General features: G+C 38.0%; 1 protein-coding gene across 5 annotated transcripts in view; it reads left to right on the top strand.

The window, feature by feature from the left end:
- Positions 1 to 21,419, top strand: part of LOC110836165 (nephrin) — a 700,179-nt gene that overhangs the window by 524,803 nt on the left and 153,957 nt on the right. For all 5 annotated transcript variants that reach the window (XR_015537708.1, XM_087358243.1, XM_087358240.1 and 2 more), the window contains 2 exons: positions 983 to 1,096; positions 3,156 to 3,359. Coding sequence is in view for 4 of the 5 variants with exons in the window: in XM_087358243.1 (XP_087214369.1) it covers positions 983 to 1,096; positions 3,156 to 3,359 (318 nt within the window). In the remaining variant the exon portion in view is untranslated. The remainder of the gene's footprint in view (positions 1 to 982; positions 1,097 to 3,155; positions 3,360 to 21,419) is intronic.

Below are 21,419 nucleotides of genomic sequence, written 5' to 3'. Positions count from 1 at the left end.
ACGTCACCTGTCCAGTTTGTGGCTGAAAATATTAATACATTATGAATGAAATACTTGTTTTTAACATTGATAATTGAAAATGTTTTGTTTTACAAATCAACCGGACTGAAAAAAATATGTATAACCTACACATAGTCTTGCTTAACAGCCCATTTTCACTAATTGTGCACTATATTCATTCACATTCGTAGACCCGTTCGTGTTTGCATTAATTTTATTCTTGTGTACATGCATACATAATTACGTACTCACATGCACGCGTTAGTAACTGACATTACCATTTCGTTTCTAAATTAGAAACAAAGCAAAATACCGAAGTATTTACCATTTAACAATTTGAAGCCGAATAATAAATAGTAAATATTCTGTTCCTCCCGCAAAGAAAACGTATCATTTACAAATTACAAAAATAAATTGGCTAATGCTGTTTAAGGAAATAATCAATGTTTATTATGAGAATCATACGAAATACATAAATATATTCCGTGGGCAAAATCCATATTTATAATTTGTTAAATAGGTGATATATATTTTCTTACCAATGAGGTTTTAAATGGATAAAGAATGAAGAAAGCAATGCGTGCTGCATTCAGTGTGATAGGGATGCGTGCTTTTATCAGTATTTGAGGTGTTTCTTAATGGGGTGCTGAAATTTGCATCACACACAAACTAACCGGTATCATCTCTTGCAGCCTCAAAGTGCCGTAGACTAATATTCATACGTAAATGGTGTATGCTGTAAAACTTTCTGGTTGTTAGTAACGAGGTTTCGTGGGGCTACGGCTGTTGTAAATGCGATTTTAAATTTTCCATAATACGTATATTTTTTTCGGGTGTATATTTCAGCAGTCTACCCTGCATAAATATGATCAGTTTATATTTTCTCATGTACTTCGATAACCTCAGCTTTAAATCTTTAAACAGTAATTTATAATTAAGTAAATAATGCAAGCGTTTAAGGAAAACCTGTTATTTGTTACAGTTCCACCAGAAAGACTGATAATTCTGGATGACAAGGGTACCAACATTCCACACCATATACTTGGTCCGTACAACGAGGGCTCAAGCGTGAATATTACCTGCATCGCCACTGGAGGTAAGAGCTCACAGACTTATCCGTGCCCTGTGCCTTAAACGTCCCTTTGTTCATGTCATTACATTCACTTTCGGACCACAAGCATTCGTCCCAAATAGATTACTTCGAATTCTGCCTTATTTGTTTCAAAATTTGAATATTATTTGCTTTTATTTCTAGTAACCAAAGTTAATTTTATTTGTAGTTCCCGTAGCATTAATGTAAAATCAAATAGATACTTTGTTTTTTCAAACCCGCTTTGAATCTGAGTGACTGGATATGTACGGCAAGATCATTTATTCAATAAGTCTTACTTTTCTGAAACTTCTGTGTCAGTTGACTTGTTATTAAACGTTTATAAATGTTAGAATTCTGCCCTCATTTGTGGCCGTTAGGTTGTCACCTGTGCATGAAGTTTCTACAATGACGTGACAGTAGATTATAAGTTATTTCCTATTGTAATCTGACACGTAATATCTGGTTTCCTCTTGGATATTTGACTACCAGTATTCTCATAAGATAAATGTGTCTGTAATACGCTATTATCCTCATGCAAAACGTGGAGGTAGTGAGAATTAATGCTTTACGAAAAAACGTATTGGAAACCTATACCATCAATCTAATAATGGTTCATTATCTTTAAACAAGAATTTATTTTCCATTCTATCCCGTAAGACCTCTTTTCCAACGGAATAAATTTTTATCGCAGACCAGAAGTAATTATCGATTGGATGTCTAGTGATCATACCAGATATCGATTTCATTTAGCATTTTAAGTGGAGTGGAGAAAATTACGCAAGGAGGTGTCCAGATTTTACAGACAGAATCCTCGGGATTCTGTTTTAGTACAGAGTACTTTAAATATATCATTCAGACATGTATGCATTGTCAACCGGTTATAGACCCAAGACGAGGAAAGCCAGCTTTCGAAACTTGTGAATGTCAAAATAATCTCACACAGTGAATTGTTTGATATAATACTGCATAACAATTGAAAATTGATCTCGCTTTATGACGTCCTGACATTCCTCGATCCAAAACATAGAGACTTTTGGCGCCATTTGGCGTCGTGACGCTCATCGTCGGCTTTCCAACGTCGCTTTCAATGGCGTCCATAAGTTTACCTGCGGTTGCTATGGCGTCGCATGAAGGCGTAGCAATGAGAGGCATCGGTTTTTCTGTTTCGTTTCCGTTAGCGTCGCATTGTGTAACCGATCAAAAATTGTTTTCTGTCAGCATCGTCTGTAGTAATAATGGCGTCTTTTTCCGGCGACGACTGGCGTGGCAGCGCTCGGCGTCTTTTTGTCACAGTCGTTGCACATGGCATTCCGAGGCTTATATATGTTTATATGCATTTTGGAATCGGAGTCGAGACGCTCAATATCTTGTTTTACAGCTTGGTATCACATGTCATCCCCAGGTTTATCTAATCTATGTTTGTTATCTATTGAGGTGTCGGGACAGTTTGAGTCGGTTTACTTTATGCCATCCAGATGCTATTCTTGACGAGATTTGGGATTCTGAATCACCGTACGCTCGGCGTCGGTTTGCTGGCACCGTGTCGGAGGCTAGTCGACGGTAAGTGTTGGTCTTTGGCGCCTTTCGTCTGTCGTGCTTATTATCCGCGCGGCTGAAACCATCTTTAATGGGAATGGAACAGGAGATGCCGTCTGTGGAAATCGAACCTAGGACACTTTTCCGCAGTTTTAACGATGGTATTGTCTTTTCCTCGTCTCTTGAAATGTGCATGCCAAGTTTGGTGCAAATCGATATATCCGTTCTCGAACTGTAAGCGAAGAAACACACACCTACGACTTCAACTTCATATGAAAAGTTATGTACAAACGAGCTTTGACTTCAAAGGTTTAGTATAAGAGTGTTATGCTTTTTAGATTCCGTCCAGTTGCGTTTGGGTTTCGTGGGTGTAAACAGCGCCATTTTACTGCAAGTTCTGTTACAGATGTCAGTTGCGCTGGTGTACTCACGGCTTTAGTGTCGATGAGTCGAGGAGAACGGTGACATCGACAGTGGAGTTTAATCCTGACCTATCGAATCTAATGATCTCGCTGTGTTGTAACAGGACGCCCTAGTCCCAGAGTGACGTGGTGGCAGGAGAACGCGTTGCTGGACGATTCTTACGAGCAAGTTGCTGATCGTCGCGTACAAAACGTTCTTCGCCTCGAGAAACTAGGAAGACGTCACCTACACACAGTGTTCACATGCCAGGCCAGCAACAACAATTTGGTAGCTCCGATCTCCAGCCCAGTCTCGCTCGACATGAATCGTAAGTATTAATATCGCTTGCACAGATTGGCTTTAGATTTGCATGGAATTCATGAACGCCCGATACCTGACAGTTTATCTTGGTGGTGAGTGAGCGGAGTTATCTGAAATAGAGGCAGGGAAAAACAAAAGAAAGCCGTGTGTTATACCCGAAAGGTTGTCGGTGAACAACGTAAAATTTTGTACTGACGTCTTAGGAAGGCTGTCATGGAGGATCAGTTCCTCGTGTCTTGCACTCCGAACTGCAAATCTCTTCTTTGGTCTCTACCCCTTTCGAAGAAAAGGATCAGAGACCTCCAATTCTGACACATCCACTCACATCCAGTGGTTGAATCCCCTCAGATTCAGTCGTATGACGGAAGCTGTTTCTTTATGATTAGTCACAAATAAAGCACTTGTTTGTTTGTACAACATTCAATGTCAAATTATAAAATTTCTGTGTGAAGTAGGCGTCCACGGCACATGCTATTTGCAGTCAAGGTGTTCGGCGATGCTACAATGTAATCACTGCATTAGAACGTCTGTACTGAAACCAATCACCGGCGAAGAGTCAAACACCTGCCTCATATAGCCCATAGGGCATGTAGATAATCATAAAATGACGTTATACGGCCCTGTACGTGACACTTGCAAACAGCAAATAACACTCACTACTGCCACCCCAAAGGCCCCTTCAATAACAACCGCTGCCTCACCATTCGCCCGGTGACCAATGAGAGACGTTCATTAGCTCTTCCAGAGCTGGTCACGTTCACAATGATTCCAGTAATTGATGTTACTGCACATGGCCGTAATTAAACGTAACTCTCCCTCCTGAAACATGTCCCTTATTCCCTACGTACTCTAGTTATTAAGATCAGTGCGTAAGGACCTCAAGATCTCGAACCAGGCGTTTTCAGCCTTTTTGAGAGTGCAACAAACTTATGCGAAAGATAGAGACTGGCTGACAGAAACGTTATCGGAAGTAGTTGATCGTTCTGTCAGCTGTTTAGAATCCAGAGTTAGTCTAATACAGCGCGACAGAAAGAAATGGGGCCGAAAGAGCTCGTATTTATTTTTGTTCCGAGCAGAAGGGATTTTTTTTAGACACACGCTTTTACACAATATAGCACATTGCAAAAATTTCGTTTAAATTCCCGACCCAAAGATTGAATCCACTACGAGTATATTTTAATGCAGTTTTAGGTACTGTCTGCTTCATTTAACTTAGCGTCTTACAGAACACGCAGTGCGCACGCGTAGCAACGGAGCGAACACGACCGAGTAGGGTTTTTCTTTTGAGAGAGTATTTGATTTGCCGTCGTTTTGCACAAACCAAGCCTTAACGAGACGAACCATCTGTCACCATCTATTATTAGGGTTCGCCATCGGCCATATTAATCTCCGGGAGAACCTGAAATCTCTCAAAATTTAATAATGTTTCTTTCCATCTTTTCGGTGCGAGACACTTAAGTATTAGCTTTGAAATTATTGTTTACATCAGTTTCTAATGTCTATGACCGCTTCTAATGTATCTACAGGGGGACAACAATTAGCAGCTGCAATTTATTATTCGTTGCCTTGAAACTAACCTTCTCTCGACTCAACGTCAGGGATTCTTGTTCTTTCAGGGCACTGAATTGTTAATTGTTATAAAAAATACAACAGATGCTTTGTCTCGGAAGGAAAATGACTTACGCTACACTTATGTCACTTTTTCCTTTAGTGTCAACTTAAGAAATTATCCTGGGTCTTACCTCATTGCCTCGTATGCTTGCAGGTCGTGAAAGGTTAATTAATGATTTGGGAAGAAGCATTTATTGGTAAGGTATGGAATCAATAAAGTGAGAGATTATAACATTTGCAGTGACAGCATTATACTATCATGTGAGATTTTAGGTTCTCAAGGCAGCGAGTATAAAGATGATTGTCTTGTTGATGGAGGCATTAAGCACTTCTGAAACATCGGTAAACTTCTACCACACCACATGGTGCAACATCCCAGTTTGCCTTCATATTCTATATCTGGCCTTGTAATCCTGGGGTCTCTGGTTCGATTCCCGGCGGTGCCCGAATTTATAACTTGTGTTGGGCAAGGCCGTGGTCTAGGCAACACGGAGTTTTCCTCCGGGGGCTTCCCCGGTTTCTCCGTGGCATCCCAACAATTACTCCATTCACACACAGAAGAAGGCAATGGCAAACCACTTCTGGATCATCTGCCAAGAACGTATATGAACAGGTCCCAGTCCGAGAAAAGGATGGAAGGATCGTGTTCATATGGACCTGTCGTCAGACAGAACACTAAATAAATAAATAATAACCTTGAACTCCTTTGTTGTATGGCCAGTATATATAATTCTGAGTCACGATTCTCTAGACTGCATTTTGCTACAAAATAGATTTGTTAACTTGACTGAAATAAATAATGATCCAGTTATCCTGTGTGTAGGCACTATAATGTAAATCTTGTATTCTGTATCGTCATAAAAATTAAATTATCTGTGATATGTAGTTCATTTGGCGGAGGAAAGGGGGTGTAGGTACCAGGAAACCGACAGATTAAAATTTACGATTTAATAACGAGGGTGAAAATGGGGTTGTGTTCTTTCCTGAAACCTGGAAATGAAACTACATAAGAGAAACCGTACAGCATACCGTAGTTTTATTGCACGTGTTTAAATACACGTGTGTATATATGAGTGCATGGTATGTGTTGAAATTAAAATCTAATACTAAAAGTAAGTTTGGTTACAAATTCGACCATTAATTACAGAACAAAAAACTCGTGCAAAATTTCGTTATCTCCTTTCGGTTGCAGTCAAAATAAACATTCCCACCTGCAGTCGTACGTAGCTGCGGTCTCTAATTAATTATTATTACGCTGCAGTGGGATTGCACGTCACAAGCAATACTTCGTGACCATACGAGAGAAAGAGATACGAATATCCCTACTAATATTCCCTTGTTTCATAATAACTGCCTGTCTGAAAATAAAAATTGAATGTCTGTGGTTCAAAAAAAAAAAAAATGTAAGCACAACAGAACAACAAAACGTTTCCTTCATATACTTGTTTACTGAATTTTTCGATACGCTTTGTCAAGTTTGTGTTTTACATAGCGTCTTGTGACGGTGATTATGAATGATGAATCGAATAGACTTGGAAAGAAGCGAATTCTCACCATCCTTTGTGCCGTCCTAGTATCTCCTTGTTTAAACTGAGAGAATCCTCAGTCAGACCAGCAGCTGTTTGAATTCTGGTCTCCATGTGTGCAATAAATAAAATTATTGTTTTCAGAAAGAATGAGCTCTAGGCCTAAATGAAAATGGAAGCTGAAACGTGTTCGGAACTGCAAATTCAGATTACATTATTTCACCTTGTCGTTAACCCTTCAGCGATATTCGTGTATGGCGCAGAGGTTTATACGCTGTGCTGACGTGTACCTTGGTCTGCGTCAGTTCATAAAGGAAAGCCAATTTTGAAATAATTTCGTATGTTAAAGAAATAGCTGCCTTTCCTATATGGCCTTGCGACAATAAAGTCTATTGTTTTCTGTTATGCAAAGTATTTGTCACTAACTGCAAAACACCATTTTGTAATTTTATATTGGACAATTTTTGTTTAACATTTCAAGCATAATGATGGTATTACACTGTGAGTTCCTCGCTGTACTCCACTGAACCATTCTGGTTTTAAAGAAATTTGTATTTTACCATGATTTTTATCAAAGGCTTGTGCTTTCGAAAACCAGTCAGTGTGTGCATGGTGCGTGAACAGTGCCAGGTCCGTCCTGTGTAACTTGGGCCTACGTGAACTTTGTTCTGGCGTTTAACTTCGCGTAACAGATCTGAGTCCTTCCTGAGAAGCTAATAGTTGTTCAGCTAATAAATTGCCAGCCTTTTATAGAGCCCGAAGGTTTATTACTGTGTTCACAAAGATACAGTAGGGAACTTATAGCGTAATATTGAAATTAAACTGTACTAAATATGTAAATAATAATTCAGTTTACGTAACATATTAGGAGTCGTTCCTTTGAACTTCAAACTGGTGTACTATAGTTTTATTATCTCGTGTATTAACCAGTGTCACAAAACAACATTATTATACGTTTTTACGTGTCTTACTGCATGTTTTGGTTGTACCTACTTAGCACGTCATAGATCGGAGTATGTAGCGTCAAATAATAGGATGATTAATGAATAATGTACTGGAAAGAATATTGAATGAATCTTCATGGCCTAAATTAAGGTATCCTCCTGCTATTTGCACGGAGGGGCTAAGGGAAGATAACTGATTTTTTTGGGACGAGATTTGAACCCGTGACCTCCCAAATACGAAGCACGTAATTAGCGTTTCCCTGGTAACAAATGGCCTTCATTCTACGTGCCTGTAATACTCCGTTTAACGAAGGAGCTTTTCTGCAAATAGAAGGCAGAATCACGTGAAATGACAGGAAGGCATTCATCGGACCTCTAAGCATCTTCAAATCATTTTATACTTGGTTGTGTTAGACGTGGAAATTAAGGTCAGAGTCAAGCGACATGTAGATATAAGCTTCCTTTAAAGGGAATGCATTTCATTTATCCTAAGTCACAGAAGTAAAACTATCCTTTGAAACATAAACAGAGTCCTTGGTTTCATTCGTGTAGAGAATGTAGACAGGAGAAGATACTAGAGAGGAGAAATCAAGGAAGAGCGAAGAAGGTGGGCGGCTGACCTCTCAACAAAGAGACTGTGAAATCACGGAAGTCTTCGGCCCTTTTGAGCCTGAAGTGTCGTCGGATTCGCCTGCTATTACCACTTGGAACAGAACCTGGCTTCTACTTATTGCCTTCTCTATTCCTGTTTGAAAAGAGCGTGGAGAAGGCAGTCGGAGCGGAATGAACAAAGACGGCAGAGACGCTAAAGAGAATTCGAAAACTTATAGGATTCTGATTGCACGAATGGCTCCTGATTCTCCCGTGAGTGCACTGCTAGGGTTCATGGCACGCGCTAGCCACAAACGTACCGTCTCGTAAACCGGAAGTTGTGACATCAATATCAGCACTACACAACTGATTGGAAAGGCGTGCTCTTTGGATTACACTAAAATTCCACGTTGCGTTGATAACTACAGCGTAAGTGAACTGTGGGTTTACACCACTCTTAGTCAAAATTAATAACACACTCAAGGGAACTGTGGCCTTGGATTGCCCTTGCTGGTAAGCACTAACAAATGCAGTATCCACGATCAGTGTTGCGAACATGTGTTCGGGTGTTATTGTTGTGAGCTGGCGATGATCTCGATATCCATTTTTGTAAAAATGTGTTCCAGCATTGATCCCAAGTCATGTGGGATGTATATTATCTAGGAATAACGTGACAGACAGACATGGAAGGGCCCGTAAGACGTTCTTCGCTAAAGCGTGAAGACCACATAAAAATGGATTCATCGTGTTCTATTATTGTCTCTTTCCTGAAGTGAATACGTGAGCGGTAAGGTTGGTAGCACTGCTCAGTTATTCTGGATATTAAAAATATAAAACATAGATAAGTGTGCGTATGTAGGTAGGTTGGTAGGTACCGTTGAATATATTAAAACAACGAACAAACAAATAAACGAAACAGTTACATGAGGAAATAAGTGAGAAAGCTAGAAAGAAAGAAAAAACATGAAAGTAAGGTAAGAATCTAAAAATAATTTCTTGTTAGGGATTTAGATACCCTGAATTCAGTCGCTACAGGGATACGGCACTGCTTTTCAAACTTGATGTAATATTGCACAAGTCTTGCCCTTCGTAAATTGTTTTCTGTTTAGTTCTATTAGCATTATGCACACTCAGATGGCAGCAGCTACGACGTCCAATGGAATGGAAATCTGTAGAGCATGAAATGCCGCTCCGTAGTTTCTCATAACGGCAAAGATACTTGTTGCGTCACAGAAATGATCGAACGGGGATGGGTCTGCAGGACCAAAGTAGCTAAAACATGCTACTAGTGCGTTACTGCAATTGCTTTGATGTTCGCGTTGGCTCTCCTGCTAGACGTCAAGTCTCTTTACATTCACGGGTGGAAGGAGTTAATTACGTTATACGGATTTGTTAAACTGCTGGCTTTTTCTCGCATAGCCACATCTAAAACAAGGTAGGTACATTTCTCATCATTACCACCGTCACCCTGTTTCGTAAACCTTTAACATAAGGCATGAAAACTTTGTTAAAATATACAGGAGCTCGGTGAAATTATTGTTTACGGACTAGACCATCGATTCCCGGCAGGAGCAGCGTCTCTATCTTTGCCACAACGTCAGAGGTGAGTTTGGGCCACGAGCTTCGTACTCAAACGGCTAACAGCCGTCCTTTCTCGGGGGTAACGCGTCCGGCAGTAGATCTGACCTCACTCCTCCATTTGGCGAAGAGATTAAAAATGCATCTAACCTTACCGTCGCTATCCTTAAGCGCTTTCCTGGCGTAGTGTTTCGGGCGATAAAAAGCTTTACAATTTACATTTTAGAACACTTTAATGCCCATTCATTCAGTGTTATTTACTCTTACTAACTTGTTTGTTGATTGAAAATAACGACTCTCCATATTTGATTTTCTTAACATTATCTTCATATTTATAAACAACTCTGTTATGTACCTGTGGGATTAACCATACATTTTTATGTATTTTTATACTATGTATAAATTAAAACAATTATAGTGTAGACCTGGCACACAAATCCATTCTACATTTATTTAACCACAATAATACTTTTCGTTGAAGATGTTTGTCTTCCGGGATGTTGCACTGTGTTCTGGTGATAATTAACTGACGTTTCAGAGGAGCTTACTGCTTCCATCTTCATATTCGTCGTCATGATAACTTGTAAACTCGCCAAGTTATCTTCTGCACAAACCCTCTCTGGTTCACTTATTCCAATTCATTTAAATGTGTCAAGACCTCCTCAAACGGTGTATCGTAATATGAGTGTATTACTTTCCGGGATAAAGTGGAAGGTTTTTAGGACTTAGCTGTAAAGAGATAGAAAGTGGCAAAGATCTTGTAGGAAGCAGAACGCGAAAGAGGTCAGTGCTTGGAGTGATGTAATCCCTTGCCTTCCAGACCTTGTTACCATTTAAGTGTGTTGCCGGGTGAAAGAAAATTATTTGTGTGGGGACAAAATGGCACTATTCCTTATTCTGCCATATAGGTCCACTGTACAGAACGCCACAAGTAGTCCACTAAAAGTGTTGTTATGTATACGTAATTAGTATATTATATTCGAAAGGAAGGGTCATAACAATATTGAATATTTTTCTAAAATGTGCTCTGACGTACAACGCTTTTGGGAGGTGGCCATTTTGTTTTTGTGGCATGAATTCAAATTCAATGTGGAATAGCCACCATGGCATGAGAAAGTTATCAGTTGACTCAGAATTTGTCAAGAGGTATATCCACTCGGACACACACACAAACAGACATGTTACGTGCCTCAAGCCAATATTTTATTAATGAGATCTGTGCGTCATGGTATGGTCATATTAAAAAGCTCGTAATTACAAGAACGTCAGATCTAGGTCTGCACTGACTTCATTAACTCTACAGTCATGCACATTTGTAAACATCACTTCAGCTGTAGTCGCTTAAGTTTTGTCTTAATCCATGTAGCAGAGTCCTTCTTAAGAAGCAAATGGTCGCGTAGGTTGTAACGAAATTCCCAACCTTTTATGGTACCCAAAGGTTCATTGCCGTGCCCACAAAAGCCGTAACTTTGAATAGTGGCACTATTATTACCATCTGTTCTTCTGATCTGCTTACAAATGGTCACGTCATGTATACGTATAGAAGACACGTACTAATTTTTATTTACGAACTTGTAATTCAGCTACAGCTTGAGAGTCGAAATATACGCCTGTGTGTAGGCCACACACGCAGTATAGTCCCAACGGTGTATGCCTTGCCTGCAAACGAGAAACAGGGCAGATGTACGTCCCCTCAATCTCTGAATCTCGCAATATAATTCCGTAATAATGGAACCCAATTCAAGTTTTGCCACTTGGTTGGATACCGCTCTCCTTCTGAATACGGCCAATTCTCCCCTTTATTATCATAGTTTATTATATGAACGTTTCTTGTCTGTGATGTCGAGGGATAATTGTGTTCTCGGCTTGAGATAATGTAGTTTCTATCTAAATTCTGAGGGGTGAAATATTACACATTGTTACGATGAAACCTGTAATGTTTACGTGTATTCCCTTAAGAGATTAGAAGCAGTATCTTGTTAGTTCCATATTCATAGGTTTTGTGTCTCACAGCTGTTAGTTAGAACCTTTCAGACTACAGTGTTTAGTTGATGAAGAGGCATTTCTTACACTGATCCCTTCATTTTAACAAAACTAGAATGAAGGGTTATTTGTTGATTACAGGTCCCCCCCCTCTTCCCCCAGCATGACTATATAACAGTATAATTAATTTTGCTAGCAATCGAAGAAGCCCCTCACCAGTGGAAATGTTTTGTTGGTACACCCTATACTACATTCCGCCCTGCTTTGTATATCAACAGATCGCCAGTATTAAACAACAATATTTGTTATTAACATCAGACGTTTCATATCCTGTTAGTCTGTTACAGAGTTTACTCCATAGTAGGTTAGGTTAAAGGGTCCATACTCAGCAACTAAAAATTACCAAACCACTGCTAACTCGCGCGTAAATGAACGATTAGATTAGTGTCGTACTCAGATTACTTCCTCCGTCATTATCTTGTTTCAACTTTTGAAGTTATGTTTGTATATTCGCTACTATTTCTGTGCAGTTTTAATTTTCATAGGCATCTATATATCCCTGCAGTAACATAATTCAATGAATCTCAAAACATTTTTTTTAAATATGTTGTTCCGTTTACATTTTATTTTACTTTACTTTGATAACATGCTTGTTGTCGTTATTTTTTACATTCCTTTAAACACTATAAACAAATATGTGACACGTGTTATGTCTGGTAGATGTTTTAGGGCACACCTAAGCCAGTTTAAATGTTTACTTCAACTAAAAATAAATGTATCATTTATCACGTGTTACAGAACGTTATTTTAAAATAGAATTTATGTGTTGAATAATGGATCACAGTGGCATAGGTCTTACATTTTAATCCAATTCATTTGACTCAAGGAAAAATCAAGTGGCTTTCACGATGACGGTTACGAGGCTTTCACATCCATAACATTACTCAGTTTCTTTAGTAAAGTTCCAACTTTGGTTCTTTGCCCCTCTTCCACACCTGAATCATCATCATCATAATCATAACTTCCATATTATTATTTTTTGTCAGTTATTAATTTATTTTTAAATTCACGACATTTTTGTAGGGTATCGGCCATAAGCCAAGATTAAGTACTACCCCTGAGGCGTACTGATATTATTAGACCCATTGCTATTAAATAAATGTATTTTATTTGATATGCATTTTTCCTTTCTGACATCTGAATTAAAACTTTTGTGTGTGTCGTTGAATAATTTTTGTGATAAAAATTATATAACCTCTTTGATTGTGCCCTTGCTTGTTTATTTATTTTCCCTTCATCTTCTCTTTTTTAACTCGTGCTTCCTTTGAAAGTGGTCTTTGGGCTGTTAAGTAAGCGCATAATAAATAAATAATTTAATTTTTCAGTAAGTAGGTGTCACTACATAATTGTGCTAATACGTTTTGCAGTGAACCGAAGCCACAATTGTTACAAAATAATTTTGAGAAACCAATCTGTAAATTATAACGACCTTCTTCAAGTAAAGTTGACAGTATTTACATCTAGGCAGTTATTTATTTGATTAAAATACATTATTTTGGGTTCCACAGATGTTTTATATAAACGTAGGTAACTATGTATTGATGATGGAGTGACCGTAGCTTGAACAGTATCGAAGTGCCTTTTCACAAGGCTTCCTATACATTTACGTTTGATTCGTAACAGTGCTCGAAACTCGTATATTGTGCTAGCGGGCTACAGAAATTGAAAATTACACAAAAACCTGATGTTTTAGTAATATATTTCTCTCCAAGTGGGTGGAGTCGGAGGTTACGAATTTTAGACTAGAAAAAGAAGGCCTTGGATGGTTCTAAAAAGGCTAACTGGCATTCTGACCAAATGAAAGTTAATTTTGCTTTGGTAAAGCGAATAGTCTGGTTTGGTGAACCAAGAGTTAATTTCATGGGTGTAGCAGCTTTTGTTTAATGCAGTGGGAAACGAAGCAGATTTTACGGCTATGAAATTCAGAATTGGCCAGAAATATAAATCACGTGTTGAACAATAGGTGGTCTGCGTCAACCTTTGCATGAGGTGGTAATACAAAAGAATACCTGCGACATTAAGAGACGTCGTGGTGCGAAGTTGTTGGTGTACTTTCAGTGGTGCTTATAACAATAATTCAGAATGCATGAAACGTGAATACGTCGTAAGCTTCCTTAATGCTTGTGTACTGCATTGCTTTCCGTGACCAGATAGCCATTTTGTGATTTAATAAAAGAAACTTCAGCTGTAGACAAAACCTCTGAAGTATTTTCCGGTAGTCAAGTATCTTTGGATATTTGTGGGACGAATCTTGGCCTTTCCGTACATTTCAGAGTATCTTTTAAACATTATTTGCCCTTGTATTTGGAATCAAAACTTCAAAATTTTAAGATTTCTTCCATCGTACGGACAACATAATAATCTATCTGATAAGTGTGGGGCCTAGTTGAAAGTCTTTTCAGATTAGTTTTGTTTTAAAAGGAAATTCATAATTTACTTTGGTTCTTGTTTTTTTTAAAAAAACGTGCCTGACACATGTCAGTTTTATTTCGTGAACACGTAGTGCGGAGAACACGTGTTTATAATCAGTTGAAGCACATCAGTTTAATTTCATGGATCCTGCCCATATACACTATTTTACATGTCACGTAACCGCTGCAGTTGATATTTCATCAATAAGCAACCTATCACGCATGCGGACATTTGCGGTACGCTCTAAAATCTCCATGCAATCGTGTTTGGGAAGAAATATTTATAATCCTTGTGTGTGAGTGTGTGTCATTATCAGATCACTACATTTGTATTCTGAAGTTTAGAATACAAACGTAATGGCCTAGTTATGAAACACATAATGTCGAAACATGTAGCAGCAAAATATTGTTTCATAATAAAATGTTATATAGATGGCAGATGATATTAGTGCTGAATACCAGTTATTCCTGCATATTTTATAAAATATAATTTTATGATTATATTTTTATAAGTCTGAATTGCGGTGACTAGAATTTGGAAACGTATGTGAATTCATGTTTTTCTCTTGAAACGAACTTGAGTTTTGTTTTCATTGGGTACTTATTTTGCCATTTCTGTTATTTCAAAAGTGTTCATTTTACGATCGTATTTACATTTTTAATATGAAACGGTTGTGCTAGAAGTATGCAGTTTAAGCAACTTTCCCCTTTTTATTTTCAAACGGTAGATATTTTAAATAATCCAATACAACCGCACAGGGATTCTTGCTTCACCGGGGGTGCAATATATATGTATGTTCCACCATGCTACCCCATTTTACCTTGCGGCTGCAGTACATTCCCTGTCACTTCCAAACCACACCACTCTTTCATTACTTTAACCAGCACTTCTCCCCACCCCCTTACCCCTACCATACTGTTAGCGGTGACTCATTTAATTATTTTCGTGGGGTGTGGGGCGACTAATGTGCTATTAATTTGTTGCCTAGAATGGCAACCAACGTTATGTATGATGCAATTGAATTGATTTCTTATGTGAGAAAGACATGCTACAGAGAACTACAAAAATATTTTCGGTTCTGTAGAAAAAATTTTACTTAAGTGACACAAAAACGTGCCGACATTTTCACTGCCTCGAGAACCTCATATATCACGTATGAAATTCCGACAGTCTTAATTCGCTGAGAAGCGATGTTTGGTCTTTTGAGAGTAATTTCTTTCCATCATCAGAACTGTTGTTTAAGGCGCGTGTCATAAGCTGAATTGTGCTATTTGAACGGACATGTAATAGTGATATTCTGCTCAGCTTCATTAAATAACCTCTCAGTCATTGTGATCTAATTTCTATTAGACTTCTGGCAAGGTTTACTTAAAATATAGAATTCTGTAAAACGTTTTAGTGACTAGAAAGGAATGAACCAAGGTAATTAGATCTTTATACGTGGATATTAAAATAGTTTCGTACTTAAGATATATATTTCGGTAAACAACTGGCTTGTAACAGTGATTGTTATTTGAAAAGTGATAGTCCAAAATTTACAAATAATTTGAATATGGTTCGTTATATTCGTTGTCACCAAAACACTAAATTTCAAATTGAGGCCACTGGATGTGATCCAGTCACGTGTTCTCTGGACGTTCTGATCTCACCAGCCATGTTAACGTTTTGGTATATTATATAATGAACATTATCTGTTGGGTAAAATTTTTGATGTAGAGCACGCGCAGTAAAGAATCACTAATGGTATATTAACTGTTTTGGCTTAGTGGATTAAATATTGTTGGAAGCCGAATGTCTTCGTATATAGTCAACAAACGGTTCTTGCATTTATGTTTATTGAGAATTATTTGTAAGTTTTTAGTTCTTTCAGATGTGAACAATACTTTATGTATAAATAATTTTATTAATTATAATACTTGAAAATGGGGGCAGTATTTATCTATGATCTGATATTATCTAACCTTTAACTAATTAATTCAAATTACGATTAATTATCTTCGTCGAGGCAGACACGTCCGCACATGCTGAAAGAACTGCTCTTTATTTGTAGAAAGAGAAATGTTAAATTTTGTCCCGTTAGTTCACCTGCGTCCGACATGGTTTCGTTTCGATTTCACAGGTTTAGTAGCAATTTTTACACTTTGCACAGATCCCTTTTTGAGTTACCGTAATGTAGTAGGTGACTGCTGGAACGGTAAAGTGTCACGAAAACGCCTGCCGGGAGCCCGTCTGTCCACCCTGGACCCAGGGGATGAATATGCATTAAGCTAGCAACCTGACCCCCTCACTCCTCCGGCAATGCAAACAGTACCGCGTTATCGGGAAGCGCGACTGGTGGGCATCCCAGGCGCTTTGCTCAGGAAATTACGTCGGGCAACTCTGGGTTTGGAATCATTTCCAGCTGGTGACAATACACATAAAAAGGGGCATGCGTCCTGTTTTGTATTCTATTTTGTTTTATTTTGTTATAGTCAGAACCCCGACAAAAGCTTTCGTGCAGACATTTAAAAATCTTCACTTGCTGGAAATGTGTGACATTCGGATTAAGATTGCTAAAATAACATTCTGTCCTTTCCGATTGGCTCTGGTAGTTAATTGGGAAAATATACATCAAGATAGTATCCATTTTACATTTTTTATTTTTTTGTACGGCGAGGTATATCTCTAAATTCTTATGATAATTACACCACAGTTATGTTGAACGTTATCAATTGCCTGATGTACTGTATAACCCTACCTGACTCACATGAGGTATCGACAGTTTCCTCTACTCCCATCTTCAGGGGACTGTCATCATTTTATTTTGTATTTATTTTACCGATTTGTATAAACTGTCCTAATCGAACCAGGGCCAATTATATATCAAAGTTGTATGAAACTGCTTGGAGTATAGTTGTCTTTTGACTCAGTGAACCTCCTTTTATTGAACCAGAACATTTTCTGCCGTGTTCACAAGCTCCCGCCACTGGTTTCTTTTCTGAGCCCCGTCTGTACCTTCCACCCTCTGTATCTTTAAGAACCATTTACTTATTCTACCCTAAGTTGTGGAATGTGAATGATGTCCAGCATAATTTTTGGTGTATTTAGTACGAAGTGTCTTTCCTAACCACGCTATTTAGTCATAGGGGTTTGCGAAGGCATGAAGGTGTTGTACATACGCACTATCAAACATCTGAACTTAATGCGATTAAATCGTCATGCCAGTCTTCATCTGGTTGGGCTACGGAGAAAATATGAGAATTCCATTACTCCAATATTAAATCCAGCGGCCTTCAGAATGGGAAGTTGGCACGTTATATGTTGTAACTTTAGTCCTCGTATTGCAAGCCTGATTAAAACATTATCTTTTATCTATAATAGACTACATAGAGCTTTTCGTGTTTAAAGTAAAGTTACTTGACAGTATTTTACCGTAATTAAGAATATAATTCAATCCTTTCTGTGATAATTATGGGTCATTTGCCTGGTAAAATTAGAGTCCCTCTTATAGGTTCTCCTGGTTACGTAGGTTCTAAATCTCTATTTTAGTGCAGTGTAACTCCGTGGAAGGTGTTCGGCCAACTGCAGGTCTGAATAGTGTGGAGACAGTTTTGTGTTAAAGTAATTTCAGTTTCTTTCGATTGCCAAAGATTTGTCGAAGTCCGGTTATAATAATAAAACAAATTATGCCTTCGAAATATGTCGAATACTAATGATTGCAAGAAAGCTTTAAATGTTTAATTAATTTAATATTTATTTTCAATCACAGTTACCAAACACATAAACAATTACCTGTTATTAATAATTAAGTATGCTAAATATTTGCTAACCAAATACATTTTCTAAAGGCGTTTTACTTGTAAGGAACTGAAGATGTGAGGTAACTTTAAATTAGTTAGTAGAGTCTTCGTCGGTGTAAGAACGTAATTACAAGGTGAATATAAATTATTCATAAATACCCCGCTCTCCATTCCGGGTAATGGTAGGTGATGAACCATAATTACCACACGAACGTTACTGCTTCTGTTCTGAATTTAGCAGAAGAAACTGAATTAAAACATTTCTTCTCACAAGGCACCGTATATCAATGAGTATAAGAAATTGGTATTTTATGTTTCGTCGAAATTCAAAATACCTTTTAGGACACTCGTCACAGAACTTCGTAATATCACTAGTGTTGAAATACAAACACATGTAAAAGTACGGTGGACGGAATATCGTCACAGTTTTGGTGTACAGTTTATAGTACGAAAATTCTATTAATTAGAAGACAGGTGATGTATGTACCTTTGGGTGTTAATTTTAGTGAAATTAAGTACATAACAATTCGATGAACGTTGAAAGCGAGAAGATACTCGATCAAGATATTATATAAACAGATATCAGCATTGTAAGACATCGGAAGACCCAAGTGAAAGATGGTTGAAAGAGACCATAGGTTTCCAACAGACCTGTAATTATCATGGTGGTGTTAATGGGGATTCTGATGATTATCATTCATCATCAGCTGTTGAATAACAATCAGTCGTTATGAAAGCACAACCTGAAAGTTTAAATAGTACACGTTTTACTCCATTTCTTTAATCTATAGTTAATGTCGTAATATGGTCCTGTGTTACGTTGTTGGTCATTTAAGAGTAATTCTTGTTGACATTTTAATATTTATTTCAGATGTGGAAAGAACAATAGAAAACGACTAAATTGAATCTAAATAAGTCGTAAATCTGTAACATAAATATATTTTTGACGTCTGGTGCTTTTGCTTGTCAGCTATTGATGTAATAAAAGGAATCCATGAATTTTTAATGACGACATTGAGTATGATTGATGTCCTCATATTAATGATACGAAGTGTCGAGTGGACAGATGTGACAAATGCTTAATTTAAGCGCGGAGTCAACAACCCGGACTGCCTCTAATTTATTTCTGTAGCAGGCTGATTATGCGTTGCAGCAGCGATGAGAAAAACTCCAGGTGTAAATAAACAAACGATCGACTATAACACAAAACACAGCAGTCGTCTTGGACGGAGTGGGAGGAAAAATGCTTCAGAGGAGCTTAAATTGCGTACAAAAGAATTTCTTGACCTATTCTATAGACGTTACATCTAGAAAAACATTTTTCGTTATGAAGGTGGATATCTGTTCTGTCGCACCAGAGAAGCTAAATGCAAAGAATGCCTGATTCTTTTGATAAAAATGTGTATACCTTCGGCACGTATATCTAGTTCAGATTTTACGATAATGTCAAGAAGTCTAGCGACACTGATTTTGTGTCAGAAATAGTTAAAATATTAAACACCGCTGACATGTTATAAAAATTGAAAAGGGTTCCTTCCGTGGAGTCGAAGGGAGAGGAATCGATTTAGACACGGTATAGGGACGCCGTAATATACGTGTAAGTTATTTGTCGTTTACGCCTTTTTCAGTCTTTGATATAATTTTCACCGGTATTTCCCTTTGATCATCTGTGAAAAATTAATTAGCGCGAATTATAAGATAATTAGCGGTTTAGGAACAAGTTCGTGATTATATGAATGAAATGGAATGGGAGATATGGTGAAAGGTGAACTATAAGGATGTTGAAAGAAATTATCGTGCTTATTTTAAGACACTAGCCACCACTTGTCTGGAGGGAGTGAGGAAAAACCATGAAAATTACAATATAGCCTGCCTCCTGGTCGAGAATTGAACCCAGAACCTCAAATTATGAAGCAGGAGTGTCAGACAAATTGACTGCTACGGGTACGTTTGGTATCTGCCTCATTGCACAGTATTCACCTAGAGGGACTGAGGAAAACTCGTAAAATGCGGTTTTCTCTCGAATTTGTTACAAATAAAAAACACTAGGTCTACTGTTTGATGAGAAACCCCCTTCGGCGTCAGGGAATCATGTGTCTTATGGGGTTAGAAAGGGAGACGCATCAGAATAATCTTGAAAGGTAGTTGGTTTGAATATGGAATATGTTTTACGGGAAACTTTAGCATTCTGTGGTAAAGGGATTCGCCATTAAGCTATCCATGTCTAATTTGTAGGCCGTGGGTGTACATACGGTATGTAGTTTTCTGTTCTTGTTATCTTTGTATTATTTATGAAAATTAATTTCGGCCGCGCTTGAGAATTCCGGATATTTGCGTACGTAAGATGTCAGTTTACATTTGTAAACATGACGTCTAGTAGCCTGTAGTACTATCACACTGAAACAGTGCGGAACATGGAACATGGTGAGAGAGATATTTGTGTAGTCACTTCGTGAAATACGCGTGTCTGTCTGTCTGTCTGTATGAAACGGTAGAGAAATGTCATAAGTTCAGCACTGGTAACGAATATATGATTTGTACAGAATTTAATACTGGAAGGCAGAGCATAACGTTTACTTAGCGAACGGGGTCTGTAGCTCACGTTTCAACCTGACATGTTTACTATTTTGGTTGAAGTGTTTCACTTTACTGTTTCTCAACCTGTGATACGTGAACTGGCTGGGGCCACAGTCTTAAAAAATTGTTACAGGTTTGAACATAACGGTTTAACATAAATAATTCTTTACGCTGAAATTAAGTTTGATGTTCAAAATCAGTTTATCTACTCGTGGCGTATTTATGACGTAGATCGTTGAAAATTACATTTTAATAGCCCGTTTAAGAATCACTTTACTGTCATATATACTGTATCATTTCCATATAGTGATTTTAAAACGTTACCTGGATGTTTATTGCAGATGTTTAGTTTCTCCTGTGCGTTAGGTGTAGTAGCTGAAAACAGACATTGGTTCTTCGTGCCATATTTCTTTTGAAGTTTGATAATAAGTGATAAATAGTCATAAAAGAACATAAGTCATGGGCAGTTGGGAGAGCAAATTTAAGGAGGACAAAATGATTATCGATGCCAGGGACTTGTGTCCGACACGTGTAGTTCGACAAACACTTGGAAACTGGATGTAAAAAGTGACACGTGATCAAACTCGAAGTATCTGACGATTACACACCGAATTACTGCACTACAGAATTTGATGTTAGGAAGCTATGCTATGAGGACATTAATTGGATTTAACTGGCTCAAGATAGTGCTCAGTTACGAATTTGTGTTACGACGGCAACTCACTTTCGAGTTTGACGACCACTTGAAACTTGAGGATAGCTGAAATAACAGCATCTGATCACGGGGAACCACTCAGAAGTTAGTTGCTTCAGTTGACTGAAGGCACGTGGGAACAAGGTACTGAAGAAGTATTTGGAGCCAGAAAAGATGGCGTAACAAAAGGAAGAGAATATTACGTAATAAGGAGTTTCACGGTATGCTTTCTTCGGCTGTTATTGTTAGTGTGATTAAGTGAAGGTGTAAAACACGGCAGTTTACGAGGGAAATGAGAAATCCGTGTGGAAT

This window comes from Zootermopsis nevadensis, unplaced genomic scaffold (assembly GCF_977971745.1).
Source record: "Zootermopsis nevadensis isolate Lab colony 2312 unplaced genomic scaffold, Znev_1.0 Znev_ptg000029l, whole genome shotgun sequence".
NCBI lineage: Eukaryota > Metazoa > Arthropoda > Insecta > Blattodea > Termopsidae > Zootermopsis > Zootermopsis nevadensis.
This window is presented reverse-complemented; position numbering and strand designations above follow the sequence as displayed.